At 40.9% G+C, this 13,021-nt stretch overlaps 1 protein-coding gene across 1 annotated transcript in view; it reads right to left on the bottom strand.

The window, feature by feature from the left end:
* Positions 1–13,021, bottom strand: part of PDE6D (phosphodiesterase 6D) — a 34,591-nt gene that overhangs the window by 6,718 nt on the left and 14,852 nt on the right. The window contains exon 2 of the mRNA XM_063167115.1: positions 418–506. Within this exon, the coding sequence (XP_063023185.1) occupies positions 418–506 (89 nt within the window). The remainder of the gene's footprint in view (positions 1–417; positions 507–13,021) is intronic.

Genomic DNA, 13,021 nt, shown 5'->3' on the forward strand with positions numbered 1-13,021 from the left:
AGCTAAGACATACAAGAACTGCTTTTTTTGCCTCTTCTCCCAAGGAAGAGCATCCTCCCATCAGTAATCTTTTCAGTGTCTTCTCCTAATAGCTCTCCTCTGCATCTGCCAGTTTGCAGGCATCCATCTTCTAGATGGATGAGTGAACTGTGCACCAGATAGGATCTTAACTATTCCTTGTACAATGGGCATTAATCTCAGGCCAGAGGATGTTTTAATTAATTCCCCAAGTTCCTCTGATGGAGATGACAGTTCTTGTTTTATTTGCAATGAAAATCTGAGGCACAGTGGGGTGATATGATTTGCCCAAGTGACAAAAGTGACATCTGTCCTTCAAAGCAGGGCTATGTTTGCAACTCAGGTGACCCAGACATGCAGCACCACCCAGCCCAAATGCACAATGCAGTCACACAGTACCTTCATGCTCCACTCCAGGGACAGACAGATCTTCTGTTCCTTGCCAGAGGATTTTCCCTGTTTCTGCATCCCGAAGGTTCATCCAATTTCTGATTGGGAAGCAAATAAGGAAAACAAGCTATCTCTATCCCTAAATGCTGTGGGTAGTATTCTTTGCTGAGCTCTGAAATAGGCTACTCCAGCTGAGTTTCAGTCATGGTTTCTCATTCTCAAGAGGCCAAGGAAAAGAGATGCTTTTTCCTTGAGAATAAATAAACAAACCAACCCCTAACCAGAATGAATGCAACAAGAGTTATATAGCCACAGATTTCGTTTTCACTTTAGACTGGAGCTTGTTAACCTCATTTATCATTTTCCACTGCTTCTAAAGGATAAAGGCAGTGTCACTATGCTGTGGAGAAACAAGAACATTGCTAACAATAACAGATTGTTACACAAACAATTGCTCTTCTCTAGTATTTGAAAATGGCTAGGAAAAGGAGTCCTTTCTACACAACATGAGAAAAAGAATAGCATCCAATCCAGCTTGTTTTCTTAGCTTACAAAATATTAGTATCAAGGGTAGTTCTATTGCTGTTGACCTCGTAACTGCCACTCATGGGAATTCTTCAGCTGCTGAGTGCTAAGCAAAGAGAGATCTTCTCTTTTCACTCTCAGCAAGTGAGGCTGTGCCAGCCTGATCAGTGAATCAGTCAATAAATCTATAGGCAAGTAGGAAATATTCATATTTCCAAAGGGACAGTTAGTAATGATCTCTCCAGTTTCTAGTGATCATTTCAATGACCTTACTGAGAAAAAAGTCCTGGTGAGGTAAAAGCAAGGATTTTCTAAGGAAAATATCAAGCTTTCTGGGCATCATGATTTTGTACCTTACTACACCTTTGCAAAATCTCTCTCCCAGGGTAACTCAGCCACTGACAGCTCAGAACAAGGAGCCTGCACACCTGCATGATGCCATCCTGAACAGGGACACAGCCATCCACAGGCCTCAGGCCCTCCTGCTCTGCAGCTCCTCAGGGTGGCTCTGAGGATTCACCAGTGTCAACACCAGAGGCTGAACAGAGCAGGATCTGTGGGGTGAGCCCACACAAACCAGAGCCTTTCCAGGAGCTGCCTTTGGCTGCTTTATGGCAGCACACCCTTCTCAGTCAGGACTGCCTACAACAACTGCTCAGGGAACTGCCTGGGGAGCTGCAGACAGAAGAGGGACAATATGGGCCCTGACATGGGTATAAATAGGAGCTGTTGGAGATTTGCATATTGAACTCATCCTCTAACACACACAGTTTCCAGGCAGACTCACACAAACTCATCACACTGATCACATTTTTTCCAGAGCTCCCAGGAAGAAACAGATGCTTTAGCAAATTTTGCATCACAGATGAACATTTGTTTTAAAATTCTGTGTGTGGAGGAGGGGAAGGGAAGATGGCTGCTTCAGCAGAGATGTGAGGATTCTTTCCCTTGCTGAAGGCTGGTCAGACTTTCCACACCCCACTGAAAAGACAAAGAGAATGTGAGCACAGGGTCTGTTCACATAAAGCTTAGAGAATGGAAAGAGGGAACACAGGGCAGCCTGCTCATGTCCTTCTAGGCTTGTTCCAAACACAATGTATCTACCACTTGTTCTGGGATTAAGGCAAATGAGAAAGGGGCAGAAGATGAAAAGCATCCTCTGAGGGCTCCATTTGGCACCTCCATATCCTAGCAGGAAGCTGCAAATTGCAGCTCTCCCCAGCCAGCAACCCAAGGGAGACAGGGACTGGCAGGGAAGTCAGAGAGAGAAAATGAACAGCAGAATGGCAAGAAGAACGTGCAGCAGAGCTGGGCATTTCATGTGGTGCTGGCTGAAAAACTCCAAGTCCTCAGCCAACACAACATGCAGGATGGAACTGCCCCAAGAGTAATTTCAAATGCCAAAAAAATCCACCATTTTTCCATACATCTTCCCCCACACAGACATACAAATTAGCCAGGGTGAGGCTATTTGCATGGAAAGCAGTGTGCCATCTATCAAACGCCATGTACGAGGGGAAAATAACAAATGGGACAATCTGAGCATCTCACTGACACACTCATTTATCTTCCCAACATTCTGCCACACAAACACTCTTAACTATTAGCTGAACAGTAATTTAATAAATTGGGCACTTGATTATCAAAAACTTGTACTACCTTTAAAAAATGGTCTTCTCACAAGTATTTATTTGCTGTTTGTTCACTATCAATATCAGTCAGAGTTATGAGCTCCCAGGTTTGGCCACAGGCTTTGTGGTGCCAAACTGAGCACCAGCTGAGTTCCTCTGAACTGGAAATGAAACACTGACCAGGACAGCAAAGCCAGCACTGTAAAGGAACTGATCCAGCCTCTCAGTACTCTAACTAATGGACCATTCCTTGTCCTTGCCATGACTTGCCTTGCCTTCCCATCCCTCTTCCCTTGTCAATTTTTGGAGCACTCTAAAATCACATTCACCAGTTTCAAAAGTATTAGAAATGCCCTTCAGTGAGAAGTAGCCTGAAACTTAATTATGATCCTTACTTGAAATACACAGTTATAGTGTTAGTGACCTGCTATTTCTGGTGAGAGAAAACACCACTGTACACTACTGACCTCTGTAATTTCTCCCTATCAGGATTTGTCTCAGTCCAGTCCAAGAAAGGTGATACAAATTATGCTGCTGAGCTGAACAATGTTAACATTTAAAATGTATGTTAACATTTGGGGACATCTCTAAAGTGCTATCTGGCTTTATTTTGTTTATGGATGTTCCACTGTAAAAGGAAATTCATGCAGGACAGCCTGTCCCATGCTTTGTATTACGACTGTCAAATTCAAGAGGAAGAATAAATAAAAAGCTCAAGGCTTTACCCCTGCTGATGAGACCATGCATCAGCAATGCATGCCACAGTTCCTAGAAAATATCTTGTATTTAAACAACTTGAACATTGCTAGCCCGTGTAAATTCCTTATCAAATAAATAAAGGTTTAATGTCAGTGTAGTCAAAGGCTTTCTGACCTTGACAAGTCCATGTGCTGGTTCAGGGCATGCTTCTCCAACTTCTGCAAATGAAGAAACAAAATCAACCTGCTAGTCAGAGTGTGTACAAAGAGGAAAAATTTGTGGACCCAGACATATTTGAAGGGTTCAGAATACACTGGCCAGTTTACAAGTTTTTTCCCAGTAACTAAACATTATTAAAAGGGAAGAACAAATAATCAGATCTTAAAAGCACAGACACACACACAATCTCTTTCTACTGGATAAAAACAAAACACTTCAGGGACAAGAGGTTAGTTATTTTAAAAATAATAAATGTTTAAAAAGAAGCAGGCATCTGAAAAAAGTTTTAGTCAAAATTGAGATAAAATATAAAACTCTAATGAAATTAAAAAAAAAGAGGCAAACCCCATCTCAAGTGATTTCTTGACACAGGAATACCTGACAAAGCAGCAGCTGCACTGCTTACCTAGTTAGCAGCTTATCAACACTATTTCTGTCAGCTTGGATAGGAAGGCTAGTAACACACATACCCCAGAGTGAAGAAAATGGAGATCTTGAACCAAACCCCCACACACTATTATCTTCTAATGTGTTTAATTGGTTTAAGATTCTTCCACCCCAGCAGGAGAGACATTGTTACTAAAAATAAAGAGTGCTCCACCTCCTGAGCAGCAGTGGAGACCTGCAGGCAGAATGAGCAGGGCATTTTAAGCATTATTGAAAAGAGGGAAAATTCATATTGGTCTGATACAATTACTCTTTTTGAAGAGGTTCATGCAAAGCCATTTAACAGGGCTAACAGCAAGTAGGAATCCAGGCAGTTCCAGCTGTGTGAAGTTTGTATGGGGGGGAAGGAAAAACATCAGTGTATTTGTAATACAGTTTCTCATCTTACACCATTACATTTTCATTCATTTGTATTTTGGAGGCTTGGGGTGGGGTTTTTTTGGAAATGATGTCTGATTTAAGACTCAATAGATCAAATACTCTTCAATCCTGAAGGCAAGAAAGGATTAGGTAGAACAGCAGAAGGAAGAGTGTATGTTGATCTATTTATATTCCACCACCTATTGGGTCAGCAAAGCCTTACATAAAAGCTTTGTAGTAGCTGGAACTTGACTTGCTTTATATACATTACATGAAGTAGCTCCCTCACAGACCTGTTTTGCTTAGCCTGATGAAGGGAAATGGTTTGTGCATTTCTAAATTCAAATTTTGCTTTCTTTAATACCTCTGATGTCAGGAGTTCTTTCTTTTTTATATCTGTCAGAGAGATCACTTGGTTCAAACAAATCAGAATGTACATCCTTTATCTTTCAGTGTATTAGCATTGCAAAAGATTGCCTTGCATTACCACACTTGTAATTAAGAGTAGCCTTGAGGAAGAGAATGAGTACAAACAAAATTTCTCATTAAAGTAGTATGGAGTTAAAAGAAGTTCTGCCTCCATCTCCCTGACTATTATTTGTATGTTGTAATTTTTAGCACTTCTTGAATATCTCAAAGGCAGTGCCAAACAGTATATATTGTTTCTCTTGTTAAAATGATCAATTTTTCATTTTATTCCTTGCTGTCTATGTCTACACCATTCTAAAACCTCAGGAACTGCTGTACTCTTACATTTCATAATAAAAACAAGGCTAATGTTCATAACCACTCCTAGAAGGAAGGTCTTTCATCATCCCTGCCAGCTTTTTTTTTCTTTTCCACATGAAATGCAACATTAAAACAGTTCCCTACCTGCCAGGTGCAAACAACATCTCAGCAATAGCTGTTAATGAGACCTGTCCTCTGGGAGAAGGTGGAGCTGAAAGCCCTGAACAATTCAGACAACAATCTCTGCTGCAGACCCAGAAAAGCTTCTGATCAGGACTCACCAACCTTCACTCCTGATTTTACATGGTCTGTTGTGAACAGCAGACACAACCAGGCAGCCATGGCATGGGAAAGCAGGTTACCTTACAGGGAAGTAAAGATCAGACTTTAGGGATTATATTTATATCAGATATATTTTCCCAGAAGTACATTTTCATCTCACTTGTTTCAATCCAGTTTGAGGAATAAGGACCAATATAAATTATGCAAAGTAACTACCAAACCACAGGACTACAAAGCAGATGACCTAAATGGCCTTACACTCGCTTCTCCTCCACTCATGCCATTCATGCTGTAATTTATGCCATCTCTACTCCCACTTTTTATTACAATTCCCAAATCACTCTTCCACAGAACTCCTAATTGTGTGCTTCAATTTAAGCATATGCACAGATGTTCTGCTGATTCAGGTCCTTGAATTCACTCTGTTCACACTCATGAGAAATGCTGCTGTCTGCTGTTTAATAAGCCACAAGAACACAGGCTGGCAGTGTTCCTCCCAGCCTAAGGATGAAACTCAGAGCAATATCCTGTCTACTGAATGAGCATCCATCCATTCTGTGTACAGGAATACCAAAACACAAAAACTGGAAGTTATTCCTCAAACATTACTGGAGCCTTGGGGTACAGTACTGTCAACTTCTGCTTTCAGAAAGCAGCACACTTTGCTGAGTTCCTGATTAGACAGAAAACATGCTGTGACAGTTCTTACAGGGGCAGAACTTTTAAAAAACTCATCTATTATAAACCAACTTTCCTAGAGTGATGCACAAGATACAGGTTTACTGTGCTCACAAAATGATGGGAGGTGCTGGAAAGGTGCTCTATTAAATCCTTAAATGGAAGGAAGCCAATTATCCCTTCAAAGCACTCCTGGCACTCCTTCACTTGCTGTAAAAGAGCCTGCTTTTAAAGTCTCCTGTACAAAACAAATTGCTGTACAACAGAAGCCAGGGAGATCCACAGATTAATGTGAACCACATGACAAAATGCAGCAAAAATCCTCAGCAACCAACAAAGTAATTTCACAGCAAATTATGTAATCAGAGGGATATATTTAACAGCTACAGCATCACAGTGAAAAGATCAACACAATATCATATACTTGTATACTTTGTACTTCCCTTTAAACTTTCTGCCTTACATCTTTGTGTGTCTGTGCACAGATCTGGTATCACACCATGAATTTCCATCTAACATCCATCAGACAGCTCTGGATTAAGCTGCTCTTGGCCCATATTTGAAAGACAGTTACACAAGTTACTGCACACCATGCCAACCTTACCTTGGCTGCAACAGATCATGCTAAGAGAGTAGAAATTATTATTGCTCCCTTCTGTTGTGTAAAGCAGACAGAGCTCTGACCATTCCCACGGGGCAGTGGAGCTCCAGTGCTCCCTGCTCTGTGTCACATCCTCCCTGCACCTTGGGTGACCATCTTGAAGCTGAGCTATGTCCACACCAAGGATTTCCTGCTTGAATCTCTGAATTCATTTCAATTTAGCAGGGCTCATGTTGAGGCACACTGCAGAAGTCTGCAACAAAAATGCAGCCTAGGTCTGTTCACAACCAGATCAGCTGCAATGGGATGCCAATAGACAAGTACAGAACCTGTTTACCTCTACAAACACTGGAAATGAAGTAAACCTACTTCCAGCATTTGCTAATAAAAATTTTATCCAGTTAAAAGTCTGTGTTTTCAAACAGTTTAGGTTGAAAGACAAAAATATTATTCAACACTTTCATCAAAATTAACAACTAACATTCATCTCTACACCACAGCATCCTAGTGACATCAGGTAGCAAAATAAGGCAGAGTTGAAATTTAAATTAATGTTTAATTTTCACTGTTGGCAATTAACTGTCTGAAAATATTCAGTGAAATCTCTCCAAATCTTAAATATTTAAATCAGAATTAGTGACACTTATAGTAGTCTTAACAAAAGCAGGTACATGTAATAAAACAATGAAGATGGAGAGCTGCTAGACTCTGGGAGGAGAAGTGTCCAGCATGGGCAGGCAGAGTGAGAGAATGTTTTGTTTCTTTGGTAATACCCACAAGAATTGCCAACCAAGCCAAACTTCCATTTCACTTCCTCTGCCTCTCTCTCTAAAACCAAAGGAGCAAGAAACAAATGGATGTACAATATAAAGGAAAGAGTCACAGACCTACTGAAGATGAAGCTAAGGGTCATCAGGAGGGAAAAAGGGAAAAAGGGAAAAAGGAATAAATTATAGTGGTTTGCAAGCAGCTGATCAGGGATGTAGACACTATTGCTTCAGGATGAGTCAGATGAAGTTCAGATGAGTCTAGTTTGAAGAAGCTTAACTCTTAGAAACTCCAGCAATTTTTGTCACTGCTGAGCAACAGAAACTGATTTAGGCATTTGCAAGTAACTTTTGATTTCTTCAGACAAAAGCAACAACGTGTGACACTCCTGAACAGCTCCTGCCTGCAGCAGGTGGAGGGACTGCCCTGTTACCCTGGCACACCAGCAAAGCCTGCAAGAAAAGGCTCTTGGAGAGTGTGCCAGGCACTTCTCTGGGAACTAAGCTCAATCCAGGGAGACCAAACCACTTCTAATCCCAACCCAAACCCCATACCCTAAGATTTGATATCCCTAACAAAAAAATTTAAGTAAAACCCAAAATATACTTGTGGTACAATGAATATAATGTTGTTCAAAGTGGGGGAAAGCTCCAAATTAAATCTATACACACATCACTGTCTTGGGGGGCAGATTCCCATGTCAGAGCAAGCAAGCTGCCTTCTGTGCCTGATCTGTTTGCTACTATTAAAAATGTGTTTTGTTTCCTCTAGAGACAGAAGTTAAAATGGTTCCTAGAACCAGAAAACAGTGCCAAAACAAAAGCAGCTGAAGCAATGTAGAGGCTTTCTGCTGTTTTCTGTTGCCTGTGTTTTTTAAGCTTTTCTTTGGCTTATCTCAATAGCCTTGACAGAATTCCTTTACCAATGCCTCAGCAGGAAAAACTACATGTGATCACATTTGGAGATTGCTTTACAGTCTAGATAGTAAAACAATCAATAACTTGGAAAAACTCATCATTCCTTGTAGGACCAGGAACTGCACAAAGAAAATTATTTTCTCTTTTCCAGTGCAGTAACACCCAACTCCTCCCATCTTCCCTGCATTTTAAATGCATCTCACAAATTAGCATGTTAGAAAAGCCTGAGCTTGTGCTAAGAACCCTTTGAATATTAACATAATTAATGTCATCAGTAATACTCTGAGTTTGTAGGAACAGCAGGTGAGTCAATGGGAATGATGTATTCATCCAAGAAAAGAATGTGACCTTTAAAATCCATAGGGCTTTATCAGAACATAATTTTAAAGTGGGTTCCTTGTAGCTCAGAACAAAACTGAATGTAAGTACAGAGAAAGCTAACAGAGACACCATGTATACAAGAGAAACTAAAAATACAATTAAAACACTGGAACTTCTTAGAGAAGATGCCTGGCCTACATCAAAAGGTAAGACAGGTTACAGAACAGACTGAGGAGCCACATCCAGAATGCTTAAAATTATGTTAAATTCTTTAAACCCCCAAAAAATTGGAATCTGTTTGTCCACTTTTTAATTTTAGCACATCAAACAATTTTCCCCTCTGCAAGTGAACACTGGAAGTGATTCAGCAATTGAAATAACTTTATTTTGTCTTAACTACTTCAAAACAAAAATTTCTTCCCAGCTAAACTATTATGGTAACATTTCAAGGTTCTCAGCAATAAGTGAATGAGAGGGAGTTTCATGGAAACAATCTATCAAGGGGTTCTGGTGCTTAACTTCATTTTCATAGATAAGGTTGCAGCTAGACACCCTCACAGGAATTTATCTCCCTGCAAATTGTTATGGACTATTGTTCTTTGCAGAGCCAATGTCACGACAGTCATGCAACAAAATCAGCTTTAATGGAATGAGGCATTTTAAACTTCAATATGCCTCTTTATTTTATACAATTATTCAGCTGTTTTAAAATATGCAATATATTGGCTAGCTTATAAAAGAAAGCTTGGATTGATTTCATGTCATTTTTGCAACACTGGAGGATTGGATTTTTTATGTCTAAAAGGATCTTCACACTTCTTCATATTGAAAGGGCACAGACCTGAGCAGAGGAACAATGACTTCTTTGACCAAATTTTTAAAAGGGATAAACATGGCTGCTTAGCTGGCATTTTCATACAGTTTCACTTGAATGACCTGTAGCCTTGTGTGAAAAGTGGAGAAAAAGCAAACCTAAAAGGCTCTAAAGAGGCAGTTTTATCAGCACTGCTTGTGGCCAGTCAATGCCTTTGTTCCTTGAAGGCCTCTGCAATAACTTCTCTATTGAGCAAAGTGATGTTTATTGAGAATGGCAAAGCTGAGCATCAGCAGGTCCCCCTGCTGCTCCCTTCATCCATCCACTCCAAGCAGCATCCTGGGCTGAAAGTGTCCCCTGGTAAAATAAGCAACTGACAACACAAAAAGCCTCCATGACTTCCAACTGCCTGTGCTTATGTAGGGACTATGTGCTTTTTTTTTTTTCCCTCATTGGTCTTTAATTTCTTTTTTCTCTCCTTCATTTCACCTTCATTTTTCTCCTTCATCTCTTCATACAGAGCTCTCTAGCACACCAGCCTATTGACCTCCAAAGACTGCTTCTGATAGTCCAGATTTATCAGTTCCACATATTTGAAAAGAATATGTAATTTACTGGAGACACCAATATGTCATGTACTCCTAAGAACAGATATGCAGATTGGAAATTGGTGAGAGATTTGGCTTTGGCGTGAGCTGTGCTATCAGTGTGCACAGCTTCACATTGTCATTGTCACTGTCATCTAGCAAGTGCCACCCCAGACAAGAGGCAAACCTCAGCAATTAACAGGAGAGACAGGACACCCCACTGAACAGGTAATACAGCACAGCTCACTGATCAATAACTTCAACCTTACCTAGTACTACACTGTGCTTCAAAAACTTCAACTCATGTTCTCAAAGTAGCTTTTTAATAACTGCCTGCTGCAGAGACTGGGAAATGAGCATGGAGACTTGCCCACAGCCACACAAGGAATCAGTAAGAGAGGAGCAAAGACATCTCAGGAGGTGTTTGGCTCCAAGACTTGTGCTTCAACAGACAATACTGCCTCTCTCTTTAGGCAGCCAGGAACTGTGCCTGCTGGCTGATGGAAACTCTTCTTGTACCTTGGAGTGCTGCAGGAGCACAGATTGCTGCCATCATGCTGTGGGGTGGGTGCCAGTGGTTTCCTTCACTCTGTTTCTCTTGCTTTTGTTGGTTTCTCAGTCACCCTTATCTCAAATGCAGGGTGGTTCTGAATCACTGCCAAGGATTACTAATGGAAGTGGGGAGAAGGAAGGAAATAAAGAAGACTGCTTACAGAATTAGAAGGATTTTTAAGTGTCTAAAATGCCATATTAAAGCAGGACAGCAAAATGGCTGTATTGCCTCTGACCAACAGAAGCAAAATGGTTCTAAACTAGAAACATGTGTAAGCCTTTGAAACTTATCAATAATATTATCAATAATATTTTTTTAAGACAACTTAAATAAACACCAGAAATACAAAACAGGAAAGTCACGGGGGAAAATATAGCATTTGTTCCTGCCTTAGTTCATATTAATTCAACTAGAGCTCCTATGAAAATTTTCTTTCCTGTTTCTTTTCTAAGTCTGGACACTCAAGTACATTTTGAACTCAAAGTGCTCCAATGAATGCAGCGTATACGTCACGCTCAGCACCACAAGTTCTTTTTGCTGATTTAAGGCAAGCAGCCACATAAGCTTAAAAATCACTACTCTAAAAACTAGTGATGCCTCTGATACAAAGTTTCTAACGTGCTTTAACAGACAAGGTTTCCTTCCACAGCTCATTAGGTGTAAAAGAGGGCCCAGTGAATGGGTGGAAACACAGCACTTTTCCCTGTATTCAAATTGTCCTCACAAATGCCAGCTCCAGGAACTGCGGCACAATTTTGCAAAAGGCAGCAAGCAGTAAATCTGAAAGGACAAAGTCTTGGGACAAATTCTGTGGCTGTTCACTGCTGGCAGGGACAGGCGGGCTCCATTTTGTACAAAGAGATCATCAATTTTGCACAGAATGACATTCAGAGAGGACTATGAGTCTAAAGGACTCCTAGAGAGGAACCAATGTAAACACATTTTGGTTAAGTAAGTCCAAACAGTGTTACTCCATTGTCAGCCTCAAATCAGACTCCTTGAACACAGGATGACAGTGGCTGAGTAATTAAATTTTAGAGAAATTTCCAACTCTTGAAGCTGTTTGGTTAAAATACTAAAAATAAACTCCGTGCTAGGCAGTTGTGCTTTCAGAACAAACGCCCAAGCAGCTCTACAAGGATCCACAGATGGCCCTGTGACACTGAGATATTCCCTTGCACTGTAAAGGAAATACACTTTGGGATTTGTTGTTTCCACATCCACCAAAGTTTCCCAGAGCTGGATTGCAAGCAGTAACTGTGTGGAAATGTCCATGCTGTTGCATCCTGCCGTGTTTCCTTTTTTCATTATATTCTTTCAGAATCTATTGGGATCAGAGGAGGACAAAGACTAAGCACAGTGCTGGAATAAAAAAAAACTTCTGGAAAAAAGCAGTAATTTCCAGCAGCAAGCTTTTCCTAACCTAACTTTGCTTGAAAAACTTCCCAGTAGTTCCAGCCTCACCAGATCCTGCTGAGCATGGGCAAGGATTCATTTTCCACTTATTCTTGTGCAATGCACAATTCTTTTAATGCAATTTATTATCACAAACAATTAAAACATTTCAGTGGGACATCCTTCAATTCTTAGCTATCTACCTGTCACTTTTGAAGGGCGTCTGAACATCTGAGAGCCCTGCTGCTCCACACAGGCCAGCTCCAAGGAGAAGCAGCAGACCTGTCTCAGGGACACACACTGTGACTGCACCCCTGGCACCTGGAGAGACAGAGTCAGCCTGGACAGATCTGGCAGCCCCTGCCCAGATTAATTTTGGTGCACAGGTCAGGAAAACAGGCTAATGATAATGAGATGGGGCTGCACACAGCCAGCCCAGATACAGCAGACCTTTAAGTGCTCAAGCTCTGTACTGAACCTCACCAGCCCAATTCTGAGCCTCTCTGCCCTCTGGGAGCTATAGCCCTTGTCTGCTTTCTCCACCAGAGGAGTAAAAAATACTGGCTACTGAGTAGCACAATTAGGTGAAACAACATTTCAGAAACCCATGCAACATACTTAGCAGAGCCTCAAATGAGCTGGTTTCATGCTGTACAAAATGGGAACTGAGTTTTAGTTAGGAGAAACAAATCTATGGGGAAGGTGGTTTGTGTGGAGTGCATTTTAGTTCAACCAGGATGAGCTGCTTGGCTTTCTAGCACTTGTTCTATTTATTCCTCTACTCCAATCTTCTCAGTGTGACGTCTTTAACGAGGAGATCACAACATCCCCTGCACTGGCCAGGGAGATTAAGCAACACACAGACACACACACACAGCTAGAAAGCAAGAGTCTTTGAGATTTAACTCAAAATCTATGCCATAAAGATTTCACATTTAAATGACTGAACAATATTAATCTTCTGCTAATATTAGACTGCTCTTGTGAGGTATTACAGGATAAACCCAGGCCATTTTTTTCTGAAAATATATTTGTTTATCACTATATAAAAGATGTCTGCTGAATTTTCCCTGGGAATCTTCTGTTC

This window comes from Melospiza melodia, chromosome 12 (genome assembly GCF_035770615.1).
Source record: "Melospiza melodia melodia isolate bMelMel2 chromosome 12, bMelMel2.pri, whole genome shotgun sequence".
Lineage (NCBI taxonomy): Eukaryota > Metazoa > Chordata > Aves > Passeriformes > Passerellidae > Melospiza > Melospiza melodia.